This window comes from Balaenoptera borealis (genome assembly GCF_965194805.1).
Source record: "Balaenoptera borealis genome assembly, chromosome: 11".
Classification (NCBI taxonomy): domain Eukaryota; kingdom Metazoa; phylum Chordata; class Mammalia; order Artiodactyla; family Balaenopteridae; genus Balaenoptera; species Balaenoptera borealis.
Window position 1 is genome coordinate 84533596 of NC_138868.1, and position 26250 is coordinate 84559845.

Here is a 26250-nt window from a genome sequence, read left to right on the forward strand (position 1 = left end):
CTGTATATTCTTGCCTCCTTTATCAAAGATAAAGTGACCATATGTGTGTGGGTTTATCTCTGGGCTTTCTATCCCGTTCCATTGATCTGTGTTTCTGTTTTTGTGCCAGTACCATACTGTCTTGATTACTGTAGCTTTGTAGTATAGTCTGAAGTCCAGGAGCCTGATTCCTCCAGCTCCATTTTTCGTTCTCAAGATTGCTTTGGCTATTCGGGGTCTTTTGCGTCTCCATCCAAATTGTGAAATCTTTTGTTCTAGTTCTGTGAAAAATGCCAGTGGTAGTTTGATAGGGATTGCAATGAATCTGTAGATTGCTTTGGGTAGTAGAGTCATTTTCACAATGTCGATTCTTCCAATCCAAGAACATGGTATATCTCTCCATCTATTTGTATCATCTTTAACTTCTTTCATCAGTGTCCTATAATTTTCTGCATACCGGTCTTTTGTCTCCTTAGGTAGGTTTATTCCTAGATATTTTATTCTTTTTGTTGCAATGGTAAATGGGAGTGTCTTCTTAATTTCTATTTCAGATTTTTCATCATTAGTGTATAGGAATGCCAGATATTTCTGTGCATTAATTTTGTATCCTGCTACTTTACCAAATTCATTAATTAGCTCTAGTAGTTTTCTGGTAGCATCTTTAGGATTCTCTATGTATCGTATCATGTCATCTGCAAACAGTGACAGCTTTACTCCTTCTTTTCCGATTTGGATTCCTTTTCTTTCTTTTTCTTCTCTGATTGCTGTGGCTAAAACTTCCAAAACACTGTTGAATAAGAGTGGTGAGAGTGGACAGCCTTGTCTTGTTCCTGATCGTAGACGAAATGGTTTCAGTTTTTCACCATTGAGAACGAACTTGGCTGTGGGTTTGTCACATATAACCTTTATTATATTGAGGTAAGTTCCCTCTATGCCTACTTTCTGGAGGGTTTTTATCATAAGTGGGTGTTGAAGTTTGTCAAAAACTTTTTCTGCATACATTGAGGTGATCACATGGTTTTTCTTCTTCAATTTGTTAATATGGTTTATCACATTGATTGATTTGCATATATTGAAGAATCCTTGCATTCATGGGATAAACTCCACTTGATCATGGAGTATGATCCTTTTAATGTGCTGTTGGATTCTGTTTGCTAGTAGTCTGTTGAGGATTTTTGCATCTATGTTCATCAGTGATATTGACCTGTAGCTTTCTTTCTTTGTGCCATCTTTGTCTGGTTTTGGTATCAGGGTGATGGTGGCCTCGTAGAATGAGTTTGCGACTGTTCCTCCCTCTGCTATATTTTGAAAGAGTTTGAGAAGGATAAGTGTTAGCTCTTCTCTCTATGTTTTTTATAGAATTCGCCTGTGAAGCCATTTGGTCCTGGGCTTTTGTTTTTTGGAAAATATTTAATCACGCTCTTAATTTCAGTACTTGTGATTGGTCTGTTTATATTTTCTATTTCTTCATGCTTCAGTCTTGGAAGGTTGTGCTTTTCTAAGAATTTGTCCATTTCTTCCAGGTTGTCCATTATATTGGCATATAGTTGCTTGTTGTAATCTCTCATGATGCTTTGTGTTTCTACAATGTCAGTTGTTACTTTTCCTTTTTCATTTCTAATTCTATTGATTTGAGTCTTCTCCCCTTTTTTCTTGATGAGTGTGGCTCATGGTTTATCAAATTTTTTATCTTCCCAAAGAACCATCTTTTAGTTTTATTGATCTTTGTTATCATTTCCTTCATTTCTTTTTCATTTATTTCTGATCTGATCTTTATGATTTCTTGCCTTCAGCTAACTTTGGGGTTTTTTGTTCTTTTTTCTCTAATTGCTTTAGATGTAAGATTAGGTTGTTTATTTGAGATGTTTCTTGTTTCTTGAGGTAGCATTTTATTGGTATAAAATTCCCTCTTAGAGCTGCTTTTTCTGCATCCCATAGGTGTTGGGTGGTCGTGTTTTCATTGTCATTTGTTTCTAGGTATTTTTTGATTTCCTCTTTTATTTCTTTAGTGATCCCTTGGTTATTTAGTAGTGTATTGTTTAACCTCCATATGTTTGTATTTTTATCCTATAATTGATATCTAGTCTCATAGCATTGTGGTCGGAAAAGATACTTGATATGATTTCAATTGTCTTAAATTTTCAAAAACTTGATTTCTGACCCAAGATATGATCTATACTGGACAATGTTCCATGAGCGCTTGAGAAGAGAGTGTATTCTGTTTTTTTGGATGGAATGTCCTATAAATATCAATTAAGTCCATGTTATTTAATGTGCCATGTAAAGCTTGTGTTTCCTTATTTAATTTCATTTTGGATGATATGTCCATTGGTGAAAGTGGGGTGTTAAAGTCCCCTACTATGATTGTGTTACTGTCAATTTCCCCTCTTACGGTTGTTAGCATTTGCCTTATGTATTGAGTTGATCCTATGTTGGGTGCATAAATATTTACAATTGTTATATCTTCTTCTTGGATTGATTCATTGATCATTATGTAGTGTCCTTCTTTGTCTCTTGTAATAGTCTTTGTTTTAATGTCTATTTTTTCTGATATGAGAATTGTACTCCAGCTTTCCTTAGATTTCCATTTGCAAGGAATATCTTTTTCCAACCCCTCACTTTCAGTCTGTGTGTGTCCTTAGGTCTGAAGTGGGTGTCTTGTAGACATCATATATATGGGTCTTGTTTTTGTATCCATTCAGCCAGTCTATGTATTTTTGTTGGACCATTTAATCCATTTACATTTAAGGTAGTTATCGATATGTATGTTCCTATTACCATTTTTTAAAATTGTTTTGAGTTTGTTATTGTAGGTCTTTTCCTTCTCTTGTCTTTCCTGCTTAGAGAAGTTCCTTTAGCATTTGTTGTATAGCTGGTTTGGTGGTGTTGAATTCTTAGCTTTTCCTTGTCTGTAAAGGTTTTAATTTCTCCATCTAATTTGAATGAGATCCTTGCTGAGTAGAGTAATCTTGGTTGTAGGTTTTTCCCTTTCATCACTTTAAATATGTCCTGCCACTCCCTTCTGGCTTGAAGAGTTTCTGCTGAAAGATCAGCTCTTAACCTTATGGGAATTCCCTTGTATGTTATTTGTTGTTTTTCCCTTGCTGTTTTTAATATTTTTTCTTTGTATTTAATTTTTGATAAGATTAATTTTATGTCTTCCTGTGTTTCTCTTTGTATTTTTCCTGTATGGGACTCTATGTGCTTCTTGGACTTGATTGACTCTTTCCTTTCCCATATTAGGGAAGTTGTCAACTATAGTCTCTTCAAATATTTTCTCAGTCAGTTTCTTTTTCTCTTCTTCTTCTGGGACCCCTATAATTCGAATGTTGTTGCATTTAATGTTGTCCCAGAGGTCTCTGAGACTCTGCTCAATTGTTTTCATTCTTTTTTCTTTATTCTGCTCTTTGGAAGTTATTTCCACTATTTTATCTTCCATGACACTTATCCATTCTTCTGCCTCAGTTTTTCTGCTATTGATTCCTTCTAGAGAATTTTAAATTTCATTTATTGTGTTGTTCATCATTGTTTGTTCGCTCTTTAGTTCTTCCAAGTCTTTGTTAAACGTTTATTGTATATTTTCCATTCTATTTCCAAGATTTTGGATCGTATTTACTACCATTACTCTGAATTCTTTTTCAAGTAGACTGCCTATTTCCTCTTCATTTGTTTGATCTGGTGGGTTTTTGCCTTGCTCCTTCATCTGCTGAGTATTTCTCTGTCTTCTCATTTTGCTTAATTCTCTGTGTTTTGGGTCTCCTTTTTGCAGGCTGCAGGTTCATAGTTCCTGTTGTTTTTGGTGTCTGCCCCCAGTGGCTAAGGTTGGTTTAGTGGGTTTGTAGGTTTCCTGGTGGAGGGGACTGGTGCCTGTTTTCTGGTGGATGAGACTGGCTCTTGTCTTTCTGGTGGGCAGGATCGTGTCTGGTGCTGGGGTTTGGGTGTCTGTGACCTTATTATGATTTTAGGCAGCCTCTCTGCTAATGAGTGTGGTTGTGCTCCTGTCTTGCTAGTTGTTTGGCAAATGGTGTCCTGCATTGCAACTTGCTGGTTGTTGAGTGGAGCTGGGTCTTAGAGTTGAGATGGAGATGTCTCAGAGAGCCTTCACCATTTGATAGTACGTGGAGCTGGGAGGTCTCTGATGGACCAACGTCCTGAACTCAGCTCTCCCACCTCTGAGGCACAGGCCTGATAACTGTCTGGAAGACGGAGACCCTGTCAGCCACACGGCTCAGAAGAAAAGGAAGGAAAAAGAAAGAAAGAAAGAAAAAAAATAAAATAATGTTATTAAATTAAAAATAAATTATTAAGGATAAAAAAAATTTTAATAAAAAAAAAAAGAAAGAAAGAAGAGAGCAACCAAACCAAAAAACAATTCCTCCAATGATAACAAGCACTAAAAACTATACAAGAAAAAAAAAAAACGGACACACAAAACCCTAGGACAAATGGTAAGAGCAAAGTTATACAGAGAAATTCACACAAAGAAGCATACACATAGACACTCACAAAAAGAGAAAAAGGAAAAAAATATATATCTATATATATAAAAAAAAGGAAGAGAGCAACGAAATCATTAAAGAAAACTACAAATGATAATAAACTCTAAATACTAAACTAAGATAAACATAAAACCAGAAACAAATTAGATGCAGAAAGCAAACACCAAAGTCCACCACTTCAATTTTGGGATGATTTGTTGTCTATTCAGGTATCCCAGAGATGCAGGTTACATCAAGTTAATTGTTTAATCCACTGCTCCTAAGGCTGCTGGGAGAGATTTCCCTTTTTCTTCTTTGTTCCCACAGCTCCTGGGGTTCAGCTTTGGATTTAGCCCCGCTTCTGCATGTAGGTCCCCTGAAGGTGTCTGGTTTTCACTCAGACAGGACAGGGTTAAAGTAACAGCTGATTAGGGTGCTCTGGCTCACACAGGCCGGGGGGAGGGAGGGGTATGGAATGCAGGGTGACCCTGCAGCGGCAGAGACCGGGGTGAAGTTGCAACAGCGTGAGGCACAATGTGTGTTCTCTCGGGGAAGTTGTGCCTGGATCATGGTACACTGGCAGTGGCGGGCTGTACAGGCTCCCAGGAGGAGAGGTGTGGTAGTCACCTGTGCTTGCACACAGGGTTCCTGCTGGCTGCAGCAGCAACCTTAGCATTTCATGTCCATCTCAGGTGTCTGCGCTGATAGCCACAGCTCATGCCAGGCTCTGGAGCTCATTTAGGCGATGCTGTGAATCCCCTCTCCTCGTGCACCCCGAAACAATGCTCTCTTGCCTCTTAGGCAGTTCCAGACTTTCCCCCGGACTCCCTTCCGGCTAGCTGTGGTGCACTGGCCCCTTTCAGGCTGTGTTCACACAGCCAACCCCAGTCCTCTCCCTGGGATTCAACTTCCGAAGCCAGATCCTCAGCCCCCAGCCCCCACCTGCCCTGGCGAGTGAGCAGACAAGCCTCTCAGGATGGTGAGTGCTGGTTGGCACTGATCTTCTGTGCGGGAATCTCTACTCTTTGCCCTCTGCACCCGTATTGCTGCGCTCTCCTCCATGGCTCCAAAGCTTCTCCCCCACCACCCCCCTCTCTCTGCCAGTGAAGGGGCCTCCTAGTGTTTGGAAACTTTTCCTCCTTCACAGCTCCCTTCCACTGGTGCAGGTCCCGTCCCTATTCTTTGTCTGCGTTTTTTGTTTTGCCCTCCCCAGGTACGTGGGGAGTTCCTTGCCTTTTGGGAAGTCTGAGGTCTTCTGCCTGTGTTCAGTATGTGTTCTGTAAGAGCTGTTCCACGTGTACATGTATTTCTGATGTATTTGTGGGGAGGAAGGTGATCTCCACGTCTTACTCCTCTGCCACCTTGAAGGTCTCTCCCGCATGTATTTTTAATGTGCTTTTGTGAGGAGGTGAGCGCCATATCCTCCTACTGCATCATCATGTTCTGATCTCTGGACACTTCTTAAAATATGGATATCTTAGTACATTTATATGGGAACTTACTATCAGGAATAAAAATAAAATATCTGTGAAAATGTATGACTAAATATACTTTTATCTCAATGTGAAATTATTTCCCAACCTACAAAGGAATTGGATATGATATTTTAAGAGCTTCTTATATCACATCAAGGGAGCGTATGTCTCCTTCTCCCAAGTTTTTTCATTTATATTAGTTACGTATCCTTCCTTTTAAAGTTAATTGGTAACATATGAAAGGGATTCTTGGACTGTTAGATATTATATCATCAATGCAGTAAATCAAGTACTGGGCAATATTACTTGAAATGTGTTCATAATTCACATTTATCTTCAAAATTAAATTTGCAGGCCACCTGACAGAGTCCAAATAAAATTTTTTTGTGAATTACTAAGTATATAATTCAATCAAGTTCAGTTATGTGTCTAAGTAATTTTCATTTTGATAATTATATATGAGTAATCATTATATTCAGAATGATGCTATGGTTAACTATCTAAATTAGAAAGAAATTCTATTTTGGATTGCATAGAACAAGTTTCATTTAGCATTGAAAGATCAGGCTAAAGACACTTCTAAATGGCACTTCCAAAAACTACAGTGCTTTTATTGCCAAAAGACAGTAAAAATTTGCATTTTTCCACATAATTTTGAAGGTAAAAAATGGAAATCAAAGAAGTGAATTCCAACTTCATCTTTTAGCTGAATGTCACTGATCAGCATGAATCTTTGCTAAAACGCATTCCATAATAGCTTTGTAAACTCTCATTTGTTCCAAAATTATAATGTTTGTAGAGCTGGTAGAACAACATCATTCTGTTCTTTTTGAAGGGCTTAACTTTCCCTATCTAGTTCCCCAAAATGCCTTTTGAGCTTCTTTGCTTTTGGTTTGCTGACCCAGAAGTTACATGAAGATTTCCTTTATTTAGCACAGGTCTTCTATGAAAACCGTATACTGACAGAAGTGGGTTTTTTTTCTTGGAATCTAAAGAAGTTCACAAACACCTTTGAATGTCTTTATTGGTATAGCTAAGAAGTAGGAAACCGTTCACTCATTGGCCACATCTTTCCCTTAGCCCATTTTCCTTTGACCTAAACATTACTAGGGATAGTATCATTTATGCCTATAGTTTCAAAAACACAATAAGACGTTGAGAGACTTTAGACACAGTTTCCTAGACTACCACAAGATGGGGCTAAGTTATAGTAGACAGTTAACTTTGTGGCCTATCAGAGTAACTAGTTACCTAATTTTATTTTTGCTGTTGTTGCTGCTGTTATGAGAGGGGAAATGAGTTTGTAACAATGTAAAACTTACAGACTTTAACTAGCAACAGAAATATTTTTAAAACAACTGTTGGAGAAGTATTTTTATTCCCAAATAATCTTAATTTCAATGGATGTATATAATTTTTTCTTGCCAAATAGTGAGTCTGAGTTTTTGCATTTACTACATAGGTATTCTGAATTATTATTATTATTATTATTATATATGCATCTGCATGTATAACATAAAATGATACTTTTAAAGAAACTTTCTATAGCATTTCTTAGGATAAAATACCTCTTCCTAGCCTTTGGTTTTTTCCCCATCCCTTCTCCTCCTTCTTCTCCTTCCCCCTCCTCCTCCTTCTTTTTCTGTCTCCTTTTCCATCTGTCACACATTTTCACCAGATGACTAACATGCTAAGTATGTTTTTACACTTCCTATACCTCCTCCCAACACTGTGAATGGTAAGGCTGGGATAGAATTGAGATAGAAACAATCTCAGATGGAACTGAAGGAATTTGCTGGGTTGGAAGGAGTGTATATCCAAATGATTTGGGATCTCATCTTATGTGCCAAATATTGATGAAAGTCAAATTATTTTGACAATGATTCATTAATCAACTATTCACTGAGCACTGACTATGATCTAGGTATTATACTCTATATTAAAATATTATCTATTAAGTATCATGTATAAATCAATTATAGGTATTAAGCATATATAAGTTAACAAGACAAACATGAGTTCTTTCCTAATCAAGTTTTTATAAATGCACAGATAATTTTTAGTTTGACAAGTTCTGACAAATATAATTAAGTATGTACCTAATATCCAAGTCAAGATATAAGTTATTTTAATCACCCTAGAGAGTCGCCTCTCGCCCCTTTAGTCCAAGTCAATTTGCCTGAGCACCCCCATCTCCATTCTGATTTCTATCACTATAGATTAGTTTTGCCTCTTCTTGAACATCATATAAATAGAATGTGCTTTCATGTATGTCTTGTTTCACTCAGCATAGCATTTTTGAAGTTTATCCATGTTGTTGAGTGTATCAATACTAAGATTTTTTATTGTAATATTTTATTGTATAAATATACCACAAATTGCTCTTCCATTCTACGATTGATGATCACTTCAGTTGCTAACAGTATTTTATTATCATGAATAAAGATGTTATGAACATTCTTGTATACATTATTTGCAGACATAAGCCTTCGTTTCTTTTGGATATATATCTAAAAATAGAATTGTTGAATTCTAGTGAAGGTGTATTTTTAACTTTACAAGAAATTTCCAAATAGTTTTCCAAAGTAGTTATACCATTTTATAATCTCAACGATAATATAGGAAGTTTCCAGTTGCTCCACATACTGGACAACATTTGGTATAGCCAGTCTTAATTTTAGCCATGCTAGTGGATATAAATGCTAGTACTTCATTGTGAAGATGTGCACCTAACTCAATTATTAACAACACTACCAATACCTTAGAGGGCATGGTGGGAAAATTTGGGAGGTCAAGAGTGAAAAGAGAAATCCTGGAGAGGAAAAACAAAGTAGCATCTGCATGAGACTGTGTGGTGAGAGTGAGGGTGATTGGAGACTTTCATTTTGAGCAGTTAAGAAAGAGAGGTGCAGGGGCTTCCCTGGTGGCGCAGTGGTTGGGAATCTGCCTGCTAATGCAGGGGACACGGGTTGGCGCCCTGGTCTGGGAGGATCCCACATGCCGCGGAGCGACTAGGCCCGTGAGCCACAACTGCTGGGCCTGCGCGTCTGGAGCCTGTGCTCCGCAACAGGAGAGGCCACAATGGTGAGGGGCCCGCGCACCGCGATGAAGAGTGGCCCCCGCTTGCCGCAACTACAAGAAGCCCTAGCACAGAAACGAAGATCCAACATAGTAATCAATCAATCAATAAATCTTTAAAAAAAAAAAAAAAAAAAAAAGAAAGAGAGGTGCAAGTTATTAAAAGTGTAGGTAGGAGCAAGGTGAGACCTCAGGTATGTGATGCATTTAGCTGTGTGAAGTCTAATTAATAGTTAGCTTAAACTTTATAAAATATTTACATGGTGGTGGAATGTTTGAACTATCATAGCCCAGAACCTCTTCTTGGCCTCATTCTTATGGTATCTTAAAATGATGGTCATGCTCTGTTAGAGTAATCAAATCTATCTATAGAAGACATTTCAACCTGAAGTGTACCCTTATATTAAAAATACCCTTCATGCTTTGCCCTTACCCAGAATCACTTATAAATGAGATATTCCAGTTTGAAACCTCTTTTTAATTATAGCTGGATAAGGGGGCTTTCTCTAGATCTTCTCATAGTAGTATGAAAAAAATGCCTGCTAAAAGGAGAACATAGATTTTATTGTTACCATAGATCATTAAAACATTTTAGTACACTTTTATTGGTCATAGATATGATGCATATTTAGATCTTGGCATTTAAAAAATCACTCATCACTGTGGTTACATTTAGTGATCTCAAATGTTAAATTCTGCATTTTAAAACTTGCCAACTAAGTTTTATTAAAAATGAACATTTTATTTTGGAATAATTTTAGATTTACAGAAAAGTTATGAAGATAATACAAAGATCCCATATACCCATCATCCAGATTCTCTTAATGTTAACAAGTTAATTACCATGGTGTATTTGTTAAAACTAAGAAATTAACTTTGGTATGTTACTACCAACTAAACTTCAGATTTTATTTGTATTTCACCAGTTTTTCCACTAATGTGTTTTTCTATTCCAGGAGCCAGTCCAGGATACCACACTGCATTTAGTTTTCATGTATCCTTAGTTTCCCGAGGTCTGTGTCAATTTCTTAGTCTTTTCTTGTTTTTCATGATCTTGATAGTATTGAAGATTCCTGGTCACATATTTTGTAGAACATCCCTCAATTTGGGTTGTCTGATGCTTTTCACATGATTAGACCGGCGTTATGGTTTTGGGGGACAGACACCACATAGGTAAAGTGCCCTTCTCTTCACATGATGTCAGAGATACATGATATCTACATGACATCACTGGTGATATTTGTATCTGTCAGATTTCTCCGTGTTGAGGTTACTATTTTTCCCTATTCATATTCCATTCTTTGGAACTGTGTCATTAAGTTCAGTCCATACTCAACACATGTGTGCCTGTGGTGGGGGTGGAGAAAGGATGGAAGTTAAAGATGGAGGGGGGAATATCTGCATACATTATTTGGAATTTTTTTGTAAGAAAGACATATCTTTTATTTATTTATTTATTTATTTATTCAATAATTTATATCAGTATGAACTCATGAATATTTATTTTATACTTTGGGTTGTAGTTTAACAATACGTTATTTATTCTTCAAATTCTTCCAGCTCTGACCATTGGAAACTCTTTTAGGTTGGCTCCAGTGTTCTTTTGACATACATACCCCTATTTGTTTATTTACTTTTCTTTTTAGTGCTTCTTTACTTCCTGGCACTAGAAGATCCTCTAAACTCATCTTGTATTTTCCCTGAACTAGCTCTAGAATTAACCATTATCTATAAGGATCTCTAGTTCCTTTATTGGAAACTTATATTTAGAATATCAAGATCTGAGTACTGGGTGTGCTTATTGCTAGTGGGATGTCATTGCCTCTATGCTTTCTCTGAGGACAGAGCTAGGACATGTGTATTTACACTAAAAATATATAAACACTTATCTATCTATCTATCTATCATCTCTCCTAAACATGAATTCATACAGATGTCTCTAAACAAGTACCACAGTGTTTACCCTAGACTTCTCCCTTGCTTATTTGTAATTAATTTCTCTGATAGTAAGAAACCTAGATCCAATTTACTTAGCATTTACTCTCTTATTTTTCAATCCTAGTAAACATAAAGTAGCTTCAGAGTTGTTAACTGGTACTCCTATAAGAACTAAATTTACTAACTAGCATACTGTGCTTACGTACAATTTTTTGGGTTTTTTTTTTGTCTTTAGTCAAAGCACCATTTTCCTAAGTGACTTAAGGAAACTCCTTTTTTTCTCCTACCATTTTCAGTGAGGTTATGTCACACATTTATATTACAAATAAATTCATTATGCCAATCATCTTTTGTTTAAAAATACTTATTTTTTCTCTCTGTTGCTATGTGTTGTAAGTTGTAATGATATATTGGGACACTTTATATTTTCAAGAGATTTTCATAGCCAAAATACAGTTTTCATGGATAGAGTAGTGAGACATAAATTTGAGGACTGACTCATATTTTAAATTCTCTATGAAATTTAAGTTATATTATGGAACTTTTTTTCAAGGAGTAGAATGTTTTACAATGGCTTGGAAAATACCTTGGCATGAAATACAGAAGGAAATACTAACATTATGGAAGTCAAAAGATGCGATAGAAAATGTGCACCCTGTGCCAGATATTCCTCCTATAGTGCTTCTTCTGGTAGACATGGGTGCTAGGGGCTTGACAAATCATTGACAGAGCATCAGACTAATTTTTCAAGTGGCTGAATTATATATTGATGTTTATTTTTTCAAAACAAAATTCATTACTTTTAATCTCTCTTCCTCCTCCTTCAAGATTTTAATCTGAAAACTGTCTTTGTCACAGTTACTCTATTAGTATTTTTTCCATTAATTTTTCAGGCTATTTCTATGATTATTTGCTATCTCTTTTTTAAGCTTCCATATTTGACTATTTTTTCTTTGCTTAATAAATCCTGATACTCCCATCACTTAAAAAAACCCAGAGAATAAAGCTATAAACAAAATCTTACATATATATACCCAAAGCTATTTTCCACTTTCCTTCAACTATCAATCTAGCTAGTTAAACCAGACTATAGTCCCCTGATCTTGCTCCAATACTTTTTGCTTTACTCCAGTGATGTTTACTAGTATTAATATTTTCAAGGCATTTATCTCTTTCCTCATTCTCTTTCATGGTTAAGTTTGGGTATCTGAAGGTGTTACTATTTACCAAATTTTTGTTGTTGTTGCAGTTGTCTTAATGTCTCTTTCTATGCACCTGTCTATACTGTAGGGCTTTGTTATTTTTTTTTCCTCTTCTACAGATTCTTATTCTGCACATGTTCAAACTCTGCTGCTATTCTATAGTATTTGACTGGATACCCAGGAACTTTATTTTTTATTATCACAATTGATATTTATATTCTATATTTATATTATCTCCATATAAAAGAGGTAAAATGTAAAATAATCAGTACTTGATATCTCCATTTCCTCCTTTTCATTTTGCTCAATTCATTGAAAACTAGTTTCTAAGTCTTTGCTGAAATTGCTCTAAGCTTTCCAAAGACTTCTTATTGCTAAATCCGGTGAATATTGTCCATTTAAAATAGTTTTTAGTAGACTATTCTGCCATGATTACCTATTTAGTCCTCCATTATTAAAATTCTTTGACATAAAAGTCTCCTACTTCTTCCTAGTCCTTGTCTGCCCTTTCTCTTTCTCCTCTGAGAGCTGTCCTTAGAATTTGGTGTCACTCAAGTATTTTTGCCTGTTTTCATTTTCACTATATTTTCTCTGTGCATTGGTTTCCTATTGCTGATATAACAAATTACCAAGAACTTAGTGGCTTAAAACAACACAAATTTATTCTCTTACAGTTCTGGAGGTCAGAGTTCAAAATCAGTTTCACTGGAGTAAAGTCAAAGTGCCACAAGGGCTGGTTCCTTCTGGAGATTCTGAGAATACATTTCTTATCTTTTCCAGCTTCTAGTGGCAACCTGTATTCTTTGGCTTGTGGCCTCTTTATCCATCTTCAGAGTACATCACTCAAATCTATGATTCTGTTATCACTTCACCTCTTTCTCTAACTCTGGTTCCTCCTGCATTCTTCTTTTAAGGACCCTGTGATTACATTGGGTCTACCCAGATAATCCAAGATAATCTCCCCATCTCAAATTCCTTATCTTATTCACATCTACAAATTATTTTTTACCATATATGGTAACATATAAATTTCAGGGATTAAGGTGTAGAGATCTTTGGTGGGGGGGGGGGTCATTGTTCAGCCTCATTATACTCTTGTTCTTCTCCTTTATTCTTATGGTTTTGATGAATACCTAAATGCTGATGATTTCCACATCTGCATCTCTTACCTAGCTTTCTCTCCTGTATTCAAGATCCATATATCTAACTTCTTGCTAGATATTTTCATCTGGATCTATTTCAGTTTCAATTATAAGAAATAGACCTTATCATTTTCACCTGACCATTTCCTCTTCTTGTGTTCTCAATATCAGTTGATAGTCTCCAAAACTGAAACATGGGGCCATTCTTAAATCTCACTCCTCTCTCAGTTCCCATATTAAATCCATTACCAAGCCCTGCTAACGTAACTTGTATATACTTGTCTGAAGTGTCCCCTCTAATTAATCTTTATTCCAGCTATCAGTTTCCTCATTTGCAAAATGGGATGATATTGTATAATTCTTGTAAGCATTATTATGCCAGCTTTACAGATAAAGAAATTGAAGCATAGGGAGATCAGGGCCTTGTGCAAAGTTACATAGAAGAGTTGGGATTTACACACAGCATCCAGCTGCTTCTACAGCTCTAGTTAAATCTCTCATACCTATTTTTGGGTTACTCAAACAGCCTCCTAACTGTTTTCCTCTTTTAAGAGTTTTGACTCTTCAAGTTTGTTCTTTACATAGTCACGTGATCTTTCTAATATGCAAACATGACTCCTCCATGAAATATCTCTGTGATCTGGGACCTGTCTTGCTTTATTCTGCTGAGCCTTGCTTTAACTCCACACTTTAGGAATTCTGAACTCCTCGTGTTTCTTGGTGCATATCTGTTGTTTCTCAATTTTGTGCCTTTACTCTAGCTAATCCGCTGCCTAGAATACCTTGTCCTTAACTCCTCTGTCTTCAAAGTTCTATTTATTTTTAAAACTCAGCTTAGGCATCTTTACCTCCAAGAAGACATTTTAAAGCTTCCTTTTTTCTAAGTTTGTATTTGGTGTCTCTCTGTACCCCATGTGTATCTCTATTATTAAACTTACCATTTAAAAATCTATATCAGTTTGTGTGTTTGTTTCTCCCAAGGTATTTTTTTAAACTCTATTGCTGGTCCTTGAAGAAAAAGACTATGTTTTATGCTCCTTTCTCTTCACAATACCTATTACTGTGCTTGCACAAAATACTACTGAATAAATGCTTTTTGGTTGAAGGAATGATTAACGTATATATGTTTGTTCTAATATTTTTCTTAATAAAACCGGACATTCTTTTTGTTTTTGGCATGAAGACATTATCTCTAAGTCTTTAGACAATAATCATAGCAGAGGTAATTACCATGTTGAAGAAAAGCAAACTAATTCCATCTGTGATATGGATTCTTGTTTTAATAAGCAATTGCTTTACACAAAATAACAAAAATAAAATAAATCATCAAATAATGTCTAATAGAAAGAAGAATGCTTTCATTACCCTTAAGAAAGCATTTTCTATTTTTTCCTCTTCAGTATAAATAAATGAAGGGATAAAGAAGAGAAAATGTAAAAAACCTTTATCTATACAATTTAAATTTCTCATAACTAATGATAGATGTGAAATCTTTCCTTGTTTGTATATGCATTCATTCAAGTTTGAAAGTATCAATAACTTGTTCCAAATTGTCAATTTACTCAACAGAAATATATCTATTTTGTATCTTAGGAACCAGGTACCAATAACTTGGGGGAAAAGATTTTTTTTTTATTTGTGAAAAGAATGTATAGCTTTGTTTTAGAACATTGGAACTTGCCACAAGTTGATAGATTATCAATTTGGTATTGATTGCTGTATTCCAATGAATTTGAGTGACAGTCAAATTTTGGCAATGTTCATGTTTACTTAATTCCCAAGTATATGAAAGATATCATAATCTATTTTATACATTTACCCTATTTTTTAGTGATTAATATTGGTCTTTAAAAAATCTAGTCAGATTGCCCAGAAATTATATTATGTCATTTGAATAATAGTAATAAGGTATTGGGTTTTTTGCTAATGGAAAACTGCCATCAAAAAGCAAACGGCAAAAAGCAGAGGTGTGCATTTTTGAAATAGGACATCAAAGAGAGCATGGAACAGCTGAGGAAAAAATTCTGTTAAAATAATTGGAAATCAAGAACACTGATAATCTATGACCTCATCAGCCTGCAGACAATTAATTTTATTATGGTTTGTTAAATAACCTCCTGAAAATACAAGCATCATGCAAACCAAGAGAAATGAAGGAGCAAATGAGAAGAACTATGGATTGAGAATAAGTTGAGTATTTTCCTTTGGTGACTTTAATGCTACTTTGATTTCAAAATAGTTTAGTTATCTTTTTAAAAAACATATTAGAACTATTTAATTGTTATATTTGAATGGGGCATTTGTATTTACATTCTTATCAAATTATTTGAAGTGTTTTTTGAGGTACTCTTAAAGTTGAAAATTGTGGCCACTACCTCATAAAAATGTACAGTGAGTATGGAAAATTTGGGAGATGATGATTTCAAAACCACTTTTCATTTGTTTTCTCATACACAATTAGTAAGCACTTTCAGTTGTGCTATCTCTAAACAAAGATCCCATTCGTTAAAATTTTCATTCTTCATGTTGTGTTCAGTTGGGAAACTTGTCTTGTATGCTTCAGTATCATTCCAACCTGTCCATTTCAAATACTGCATCCTCATTCCTGTTGAGCAGTCTTTGTTTTAGTATTGTATATATTTCTGACCACATGATATCTCCCCTGAATATCCTACAGCCATCTCTCTCTCTTTTTCTAATCTCCTCCTTGGCCTTAATATCTCCTGGACCTGGCTGACAATGTTTTCAAAGCGTATATTTGCTTTGGTCCACTAACTAACAAGAAGTTCCTGAAGGCCAATCTTCTCAATTTTCATGGATGAACTTTCTCTTTCAGTTGTTGGAAGCAAAGGTAGCAAATTAAAATATTTCTCTGGTAGAAAAAGGAAATGTATTAGATTGAATGTAAGAGCACAATATATTTGGTATGAGTCAGGGTGGGATGATTTTTCTTGACCAATCTGTTTTAGAATCTTCTTCACTGAGTCAACAAAGTGACTGTCTTAGGACACCAAATGAAGAATTTAGGGGTCTGTTTGTTAAGTACAAGACACACCACTGGTCCAAACACAGAGTGGCGTTTATTGAATCTATTGGGAGTTCAATTTTAAAAAGTTTCTATAGAAGATATCTTTCTTCCTATCGGTTTAATGACTAATATGCTTTGAAAATTGGCCATTTTCGACAATAGGAAGCTGAAATAAGGAGGTGATATATTTTACTGACTTGGATTATATTCTTGGAAAACATCATAAGCATATAATATATAGCAAGTGTGCCCCCAATTTGAATGATAGAGAAAATGGTTGTGTGTGTGTCTGTGTGTGTGTGTAGAGGAGGAAATCATGAAGAGGCCATATACCTTAGTTTTAATGGTATGGAACAGATTTCTTGGACAACTGAGGCAGTCTGTACTGCTGGTTTATGTTCTTGGGAATAATAGACTGTATAGATGAATTTTATCTAGGTAGATTTTCTTGACCTATATAACACTCTCTTCAAGTCACTTGCCAGGTCAAAAAGTTAAAATAATTTTTTTTCAATGCCTGCCAGAGAAAGTCCATTGTAAGGCCTTGTCCAATCTGGTCTTTATTTTCTTATTCTACGTCTCATGATTCCTCCGTATTTGTTCTCTGATCCAGTTTGTATGCCATAAACAGTATTTCCAAACACAAGTTACTCTCTCTCTCCTCCATGTCCAATTCATTCATATTCATCTATTCAAATTTTACCCATTCTTCAAAGGCCAATTCAAGTCCCATTCCCTTCATAAGAAATAGAGTTCACCTTTATTTTTCTTTTAAAATATTATAACTTGTTTTCCATATGGCATCTAATCTGTTTCTATATTGTATGGCCATTTAATTTTTGATGTTATTTAACTTTTCCTTAGGCTTATTAGAGTGTAAATTTTCCAAAAGTAGGAATAATACCTTTATAATATCTGCTGTGCTTGGTTTAATACTAAACTTTTAGGTACTCAAATATGTGTTGTAATGAATGGATATGGATGAATTAACTTAGCCATGGTGGTCATGTGTAATTGAATTAATGCAAATCTATTCTTACTACCCGAGAAAACAACTCAAATGATATTCTTTATGAGTAATGAGCTAGACATTTTTTTTTCCCTCCCAAAGGATTGTCATTTTTAGGTACTGTCTTCTACAGTAGAACTATGGAATGAGATTTTGCCATGCTAGGAGCTCTACCTGTAATTAACTACGTGCCACTGGACCATGGACAGTTCCCTTAATCTTGGATGCCTTTGTTTCTCCATCAGCAAAATGCAATGAAGTGCCTTCTTTCCTTTGCTATACAGTAGAAGTTATAGGGAATAATGAACCTTACCTTTGTCTTTCCTGTTCTTTTCAAACAAAGAATAGTTATCAAGATTTCGGGGTCAGATTTTGTTTGTTTGGTTTTGGTTTTGGTTTTATTGGCCTCACCGTGCGGCTTGCGGGATCTTAGTTCCCCGAACAGAGATTGAACCTGTGGCCCCTGCAGTGGAAGCACCGAGTCCTAACCACTAGACCACCAGGGAATTCCCCAAGGTCAGTTTTTAAAAGAAACAAATATTTTAAAATCTTTAAAAATTTTGCATGAAATAATATTGATTTCTATACTCTCAGCAAATACAACTCTTGGTAAAAAGATTATATGTATAAGAAATATCAAAAGCAAATATTTTATGTGTCTTTTCAAATTATTTTGTTTCTTATTATGTATTCAAAGCTTAGTTGATAGATGATTAATGAGTTAAAACATTATACAGATTTAAATTATAGAATAACGTACTACACGTAAATTACACTTTAGGTAGTATTCTGTACACAAATTTATTATAACAGAAAATGACATTAAAATGCATAATTTTCATTTTACATTTGCAAGCTCTTATTGTCTATTTACTCAGAGTCTGTAATAAAGATAAAAGACTTGAGAACTTTTCAATAGCTGAACAACCAAGTTGTAGTTTCCAAACTGTGCACTAAGACTGTGCCTGGGACAATGTAATGAATGCACAGGAGTGAAGAGGTATATTTTAAAATTTTGAGGGAAACAAAGCAAAATTTAACATCTTTTGAAAACTGAGAAAACTGTTAGCTTGAGGTAGTTTATGCTTTAACAGTTGATTGTGCTACATTGTTTCAGTCAATTCATACACTTGCAAAGCTAGGTTTATTGAAGTTCCTGATCAGTGTGGAACAGGAAATGAGGTGGCAATGTTCAATCTCATCTCAAGGTTTGAGAAGCTGTATAGTGCCCAACTGCAAAATAATTAATTAAATAACTACAATTATTTAAGAATGAAATTTTAAAATTCACTTTATAGATAGATGTATTTTTAAATGCTACTAAGTTGTTAGGACATAAATCCTTATTAAATTGTTTGGGTACAACTACCTTATACACTGAATTGTTAAGTATTTCTTTTGGTTTAGGGTGCTGTTAAAAATTACTTAGAAAACCTAAAAACCAAGAAAATTTGGATATTCTCTGAGATAGAAGTGCCAAGACCTTATTGGATTGGGCAAAAATAGGTCCAGCTTATGTCTACATAACCTGGAGGGAAACATAGAGTCACTTGTGGGGTCTTGGTGCAGAGGCTTTGGAATGACTGTCTATGCCATTACATGCTGTTTATCTGGAAATAAGGATTCCTCTACTTAGGTGACCATAATAAGGCCCCACGTGAATTAGAAAAATGGAACATTTTTATTTTAGTTCACTGTGGTGGTACAGATGCCTGTTCATTTTTGTATACCAAAAGAAGAATTAATGCTCATATTGTTCATTAAAAGGAGAACTGTCAGAAATGAGTAAACATGTTTTATTTTAAAATTTCATGTTTGGTGGAGAAACATTTTAGAATTATTTTAACACTAACTTTTTTTTTAGGCTTGAACTAATCTATTAATTAGTGAGGTCAGTCATTTCAATATCCACTCTGAAATGCTTTCCAGAAATGATTGTCACATAAGTGAGTGTAAATTGTGATTTGTTTCTTAATTTTAAACAGAAAATTTTTTCCTATTAATTACTTTAAGGAATCTAAGTACATTGCCACTTAATCATTATCAGTAACATTTTACTAATGTTTATTTCATATCTAGTGACAAGGGCATAACATTTCATTCTTAATGCTAATGCTTTTAAGAATTCTAGTATTTATATTAAAATTGGATTAAAATAGATTCATTAATTTAAAATAATGATTACATAACAGATTGCATACTCATGACAAATTGAACATATTTAAGTAAATGTCTGTTAACATTAACCAGATTCTATAAAGACACTCATTGATAATTCATACTAATTATTGTTAGCTGTCAAGCTTAATAAGTTGCAGACAGGAAGATATGATTCCTTTCTATAATATAATAAAGCAGACAGAAGAATTAGGTTATGAAAAGACAGAGAGATGGTGAATATCTAACCAAATAAAATTGAGTTGAAATTTTTCTTTTTTATCCATTTAATTCTGTGGACCATGTTCATGGCAGTTTCATATAAGAAGAAGATCTTAGACAGTTAAAGAAGGTATTTGCAGAGCAATTGCATTCTCAGAAAGGATGTGATAGGGAGGGAAAAGAGGAACTGACCTTATAATATGTGAAGGGAAATTTTTCTAGGCACAAGACATATCTGGAAAGAAAATGAGTAACTCCACAAATAGAAAAAAAATTATAAAAACTTGGGGATTGATGATACTCTGAAGATTTTACTCAACCCTTTTAATTTAGAGATGAGGGGTCTGTAACCCAGAGTGGTTAAGCAACTTCCTTTTGGGTCATTTGGCTAGTTATTAGCAGGACAGCTACTAGAAAGTAGAGCTTCTGCACAGATCAGTGCTTTTCCATGACATTGTGTTCCAGGGAATAATTCCAATGTGTAATATTTATTTGTAATGCAATAAACCACTTACATTGTGATTTTAATTCATCAGATTTGTTTTTCTCTGTGTTTTTAGGACATTTGAGGTCAATTACAAGAAGAAGGCAGGAAACAGGGTTCAATGGAAATATATGGGCTTATGAGTCAGGACTGGAATTCTGACTAATATTTATCAGTTCCATGACCTTGAGGAAAATATTTAAACTCTGTGCAAAATTTTCATATTTGTAAAACTGGGAAAATACTTCTTATTGTGACATTGTAAAAATTAAATGAAGCAACAAGTAAAAAGACCCTGGTCCATAGTAGGTTCTCAACAAATGTTAATTCATCTTTACTTAAATAGATTTGGAAGGCAAAGGTTTGGAAATAATTTGAAAGGCAAAAGGTTTGGGTACAATGTGGAAAGAAGTATTTAGGAAAATTATTAAAAGCTACACAGAGGACCACAGTTGAAACACTTAGCACAAAATATTGCTTTTATTAGATATGTAAGGACAATTCTGTGATTTATAAAAATATGTAGAGAAAGACACAATAATCTTCCAATATAGTTTGCACTTAGTACCTGAAAAAGAATCCCAACTTAAATAAAGGATGTAGAGAGCTAATGATTCTGAAGACAAAATGGCTGGAGATTGTAGGAGACATTGACTTATAGGGTCTCTCCTCAGAGGAGGATAGATTTCTGCAGTGCATGATTGAGAGTGCAAAGCCATTTAAAGCCACTTAAGGAGGAGAGTGTTGTCTGTCTGAGGCACCAATAGACAATGATTACTTTCCCTTTTTCTTTCTTTCTTGGATATAGTGGCATCACAATGAGGCAGCCATCCCACTTATAACTCATAAGTATCTTTTTGGTACAAATCTACTAAGTGTTGCATTGACTTTATTTCCTCCCTTCCACCCTTCTTCTTGTTTTGAGCAAGAAGTACTTCTTGATGGTGTTATGATGAAATACAACCATAGGATGGTGGGTTGCACTGTCTTCCATGTATCTCTTTATATATGAACAAAGCAGATGGTTCTTCTCATTTTGATATTTTCCTTAATATTTAGTTTTACTTATAAAATTATGCAAGAATATGACACATGATATCTCTGCTCTTATTTGTTCACAATCTTTCACTGAGAAAGTATGTTTTGACCTCTTATAAAAAAGAGATTATGAGAAAGTGGAAGAGGTAGACAGATCTCATTCAGGGAACATGTACATAGATAGGGTTAACCTGCAGGTGTGGAGTGTATGTGTGTATGTAATTTTCTAAGTTAGGGATACAGAAAAATTGTCCTAGTTAAGAATTCACCAGCTACTATATTTCTTTGAAGAACTTGCTTTAATATTACATGTACAGTTCCTGTGAGTTACCAGATTTATGTAAAGATTGACTACAGGGAGTGAGTTCCTCTGTCTTCTGATATCAAGCAAGAACTCTGTTCCATGGAACACTTATGAAGATAGATGTTGCAGGTTTTCTTGCCCAAGACTTAGATGGATGAAAAGAAATTAGGAAAGCGTTTGAAGTTCTGAAGTGCAAAGAAATTGGGGAGTAAGGACTGATGGCAGTTCTTTTTTGAACTTGACAGAGGTGATTTTTCTTTACTTCTCTGGACAGAGTGAAAATCAAATTAAATGAGACAATGTAAGTGAAAGGAGTTTATAAAATAGCAAAGCTGTATATGAAGGTAAGATATACACAACAAATTTTTTATGATTAAAGGGGAAATAGTCACCATCTAAATTAAGATGAGGAATTTTCTTTCTTAAAGAGTCCTTCCCAATGCTTGATCAATCTGAAGGGAGTCCTCAAGTGATCTCACTGACTTCACAAACAAAGGAAGTACATTCCTGCATTTTCCTTTTCCAATAGGAGACTGCACTTTAAGGAATTTATTGAAACACAATGTATCCAGCAGGACCAAATTTGTGGGCATGAGACTATGCAAGTTTTTTTTCCTAAAATCAGAGCACAAATCTTTCATTTTCAGTGGACTGCTCTTTTCCTAGAGTATCTGGATTCCTTTTACTAGCTCTAAGGTTTTAAATTTTTTGTTTCATGGAGCATAGGTTATGCTCTCTTCTAAAGATGTTAATTCAAACATAGAACACAGCATTCTTTGTACTGAGAACTTTTGAACCTTGCTCCTGTACAGAAATACAAAGGAAACCCTTTAAAGTAATGCAGATGATATACTGTCTATATCTGGGCCTCCATTTACTTATAGTTTAAAAATCAGTGGGAAAATCATGATCAACTTATACAGAAAATTGTAAGACCACTTCATCTGGCTAGATCCTATAAAGAGTTTGATTCAAATCATTCACACAAAGCAAAAATGTCCCATAGGTTCAGAATTCTTTCTGGCAATAAACTGCCAGTGTAAACAGGAAGATCACTGGGCCTCTTGTAAATTTGGGAAACCAATGATACTCATTGCTTTGCACTCAGTCATTTTGATTTTGAGACAAGAGTTTGAATGATTAGTAAACATTTTGGTTTTAAGTTCAATGCAAAGGTTATTTGCCATTACCAAAAAAGAACTTTTGTGTTGAGTGTGTGCCGCGGTAGTTATTAAAAGAATGCGAAGGACATAGGCTATTTAGTATCCTTAATAGAAGCTCTAAAATTGTATGACTCTAAAGAACTTGACAGTTATATCATTATTACTAAAGAAGAGAACTAAAAATTCCAATTTATTATGCTATGATTGATACTGCACAAAAAGAATATTAAACAGTTTTCCCAATGTTGGAATAATGTAATTTGCAAAAAAAAAATTTAGGAAAAAAAAAAAGGCCAGTGAAACCTTTTAGCAGAATTGATGACTATCCTTTTTGATAAAAAATATAATTTGTGTCTAATTTCCAGTGGAAACACATGTGTATAAAATTAAGTGAAGTAATGGGGAAATCAACAGTAGATACACCACAAAATCAAAATAATAACAACTACAAATATTAACTATTATTATTATTTTTAAAAAGAGGCCTGAATTTCCTCTGCTGAGAGGAGAAACTATGCAGTTAGCAATTTACGCAGCGGGCTGAGAAAGAATATGTATGTGTATTTGAAGGGGTGTATGTGAGCGATAATATACACTTTTCATATCTTTAACACCTATTTCAAATCTGAGATTAAGGCATATCTCTGAAGCAATTTGAGTGCATTTTCCCAAAATGTAAATGGAATCTTCAAACAGCATTTATATTTATTTGGGTCCTCATAAACAATTGGGAAGATTTAGAGTTAAAAGCAAGTTGGGGTTGTGGTACAGCAAACGTTTTTTGCTTTGTCTGTTAAATTTAAAATAAATACAATCCAGAAACCTATCTCCCTTTACCTTAGAAGAACCTTTAAAAGAAAAACTGATTTTGCTTCTGTATCTCTGAGGAGCTAAAGCTCTGAACTTTTCTTTCCGGAGAAGGGGTGGGGAGCCTTCTCATCTGCTTTGCTGCAGGGGTATCACAGCCAGGGACCCTTATTTGCCTCCATCTCAATGTCAGAACAAATCCGAGGCTTTCCTGGAGCTAAAGCAAGCGCGGTGGGGACAGGCGCTAAGAGCGGCTGTTGGTTTGCCAAGAGGCAAGCTTTGGAATGAAGCAGTTCCACCGCAAACTTGCGAGGCTGTTCTTGGGCTTTGAAAAGCCTTTCTTCCACTCCCCTTAGCTTTCCGAGCAGCGTTTGTAGCCTAGTGCAAACAGATCGTATATTTGGTGCAAAGAGCCGGGAGAATGAAGGACAGGGGATCACTCCCCGGGTCCTAGGTAGTGGAGTCTGCAGAGGAACTGTCTCTGGGTCTGCAACGCCTGCAAACGCGGCTGCAGGTGGCAAACGGAGCTGTCCAGCACCAGTGCAGAGGCGGCGGGAGCCAGGACCCCGGCGCGCCCAGCCCGGCTGATGTTCAGCAACAGGGCTCTCCCCTGAAGATACGCTGTCCTCATTCACTGCCTTCAGGCTCTGGGCTCGCTACGAGCCCACGCAGCCTCGACCGAGGCGGAGAACACTCGTCCTCACAAGCTGCTCCAGAAGGACGGGTGCCAACATGTTGACCCTTTCCCTTGTAAGCGACTCCTCCGGAATGGGCGGACTGGAATGCTCGGCCTTTCCCCTTGGCCTCAGAAATTCCTAAATAAACTCGGAGGGAAAGGTCAATTATGGACCCTAAACCCCCACTTCAACGCTCTGAGGCTTCCCCGAGGTGGCTCCAGAGGGAGGTCTTCCGTCCCCAGCCCCGCGCCCCTCTCCCTTCCAAAGCCCACCAGGGCCAGTCTGCGCCTCAGCTGCCTCTTCCGCGGACGAGGGGTAGGGCATTTGGGTCTGGGGCCCTTTGGTCTGATCCATGTCAACGTGCGCTCCTCGGAGGAGGAGGGGACGGTGGGAGCTGGGGTGGCGCTCAGAGGACGGCGACGAAGTGTCCTTGCTGCTCCTGAAACGTGGCGACAAGCCAGGCAGACTCCCAATGAGTATGATGGCGACACATGATGCCGGCAGAGAGAGAGACCACGGAGGAGGGGGTGCTTAAAGGGAGAAGGAAGTAGGCGGGCAGCAATGGGAGAGAGGCGGGAGGAGAACGGCGGGAGGAGCTAGGGGAAGGGGGGCGAGATAGGCGCGCAGGCGGCAGAAGCCTTTGCCTCCGCGACTGTGCGGGCCGCAGCCTCCCCGCCCTGCCGCCCCTGGTCACACACTCGCAGCCTCCCCGCGAGCGGCAGACCGGCCACAGCGATGCGCCGAGGCGGGCGCTGAGGTGGCGTCGCGCTAGCAGCAGCAGAGGCGGCAGCCACCGCCAAACGCGGGCCCCAGGGTGCCGCGGCGCCCCAAGTTCCCGCCATGAGCAGTCGGCTCTGGAGGCTCCGCGGCTCCGGGGACTCACTCCCAGCCAAGCACGGCAGCAGCGCCCAGGGGCCCCAACGCTCCTAACGCCGCCGCCGCCGCCAGCCGCGTTCCCCCCGCCGCCGCTTCGGCCTTCGCAGAGCCGCCAGCAGCATGTCTCGAAGGAAGATTTCGTCGGAGTCCTTCAGCTCCCTGGGCTCCGACTACCTGGAGACCAGCCCCGAGGAGGAGGGGGAGTGCCCCTTGTCTAGGCTCTGCTGGAACGGCAGCCGGAGCCCGCCCGGGCCGCCCGAGCCCAGCGCGGCGGCCGCCGCCGCCCCGACCCCGGCAGCCGCCGGCGCCACCGCTGCCACGGCTGGGGCCAGGAGAGCGCAGCGCCGGAGGCGGGTCAACCTGGACTCTCTGGGCGAGAGCATCAGCCGCCTGACGGCGCCCTCGGTGAGCGGGGAGAGGAAGGAGGGCCGCTGCGCAGGAGAGAGGAAGGGGATCGGGCAAGTTGGCGCCACGCTAGCCCGGGCGTGTGCGAAGAGCCCCACCGCTGGGGGGCGGCCGGGCCTTGCTCCGCCCGGCCTACGGTTCCCAAAGGCCGGGGCAAGACCCGCACCTTGGGCTCTGGTGAAGGGGGCACTGGAGTACGGGAAAGGAGGAAGACTTCACTCCTCCGGGGTCTCCTGATTCAGAGGTCTGTCTGCCCACCTCCAGCCTTGAACCCTCCTTCGTCGCGGTCACCCTGACGGCCCTAGGTCCTCCTTCATGCCCACCTGTTTTCCTTCCCCCAAACTTTCCCAGGCACTGTGTTCCGCAGTTCCCATTTCCATGTTTTTCATCTCTGGTCTCCAGTATCCCAAAGGAACTCCTACTCCCTTCCAGGAAACTCTTCCTCTCTTTTCCCACACTCTCTTGCTCTTAGCATGACCTTCTCTGACATCTTTGAATTCTGCAGGCTAACTGCATTCTATGTTGCATTCCTTTCTTCAGATCTTTGGGAACTGGTTGTCAGATACTTTTTTGAGTTGTCTTCTGATGAAGAAACCTCTTATCTCTTGTTTTCTCACTACCTCATATACTTTTTTTCTTAGTCACTAGGCATTTATTGGCTCAACCTTCTTCTGTGAGTAACCCTAGTGTCTGGTTTTCTAAATCTCTCTGATATTTCTTGCACCCCTACCTCATCCCTCACTCTCTTTTCCCTGGATTCTTTAGTGCTTTCTCCCTCACTTTTTCAT

At 37.4% G+C, this 26250-nt stretch overlaps 1 protein-coding gene and 1 pseudogene across 5 annotated transcripts in view; one reads left to right on the forward strand and one right to left on the reverse strand.

Annotated features, from left to right (window-relative positions):
- Positions 1 to 26250, reverse strand: part of LOC309604934 (large ribosomal subunit protein uL30 pseudogene) — a 527607-nt pseudogene that overhangs the window by 464776 nt on the left and 36581 nt on the right. The window lies entirely within an intron of this gene.
- GUCY1A2 (guanylate cyclase 1 soluble subunit alpha 2) overlaps positions 757 to 26250 on the forward strand; it is a 432229-nt gene continuing 406735 nt past the window's right edge. For 3 of the 4 annotated variants that reach the window (XM_082339920.1, XM_082339922.1, XM_082339923.1), the window contains exon 1: positions 757 to 25462. In XM_082339920.1, coding sequence (XP_082196046.1) covers positions 25178 to 25462 — 285 coding nt within the window. In that variant the 5' untranslated portion in view covers positions 757 to 25177. The remainder of the gene's footprint in view (positions 25463 to 26250) is intronic. The other variant, XM_082339921.1, reaches the window with a different exon arrangement.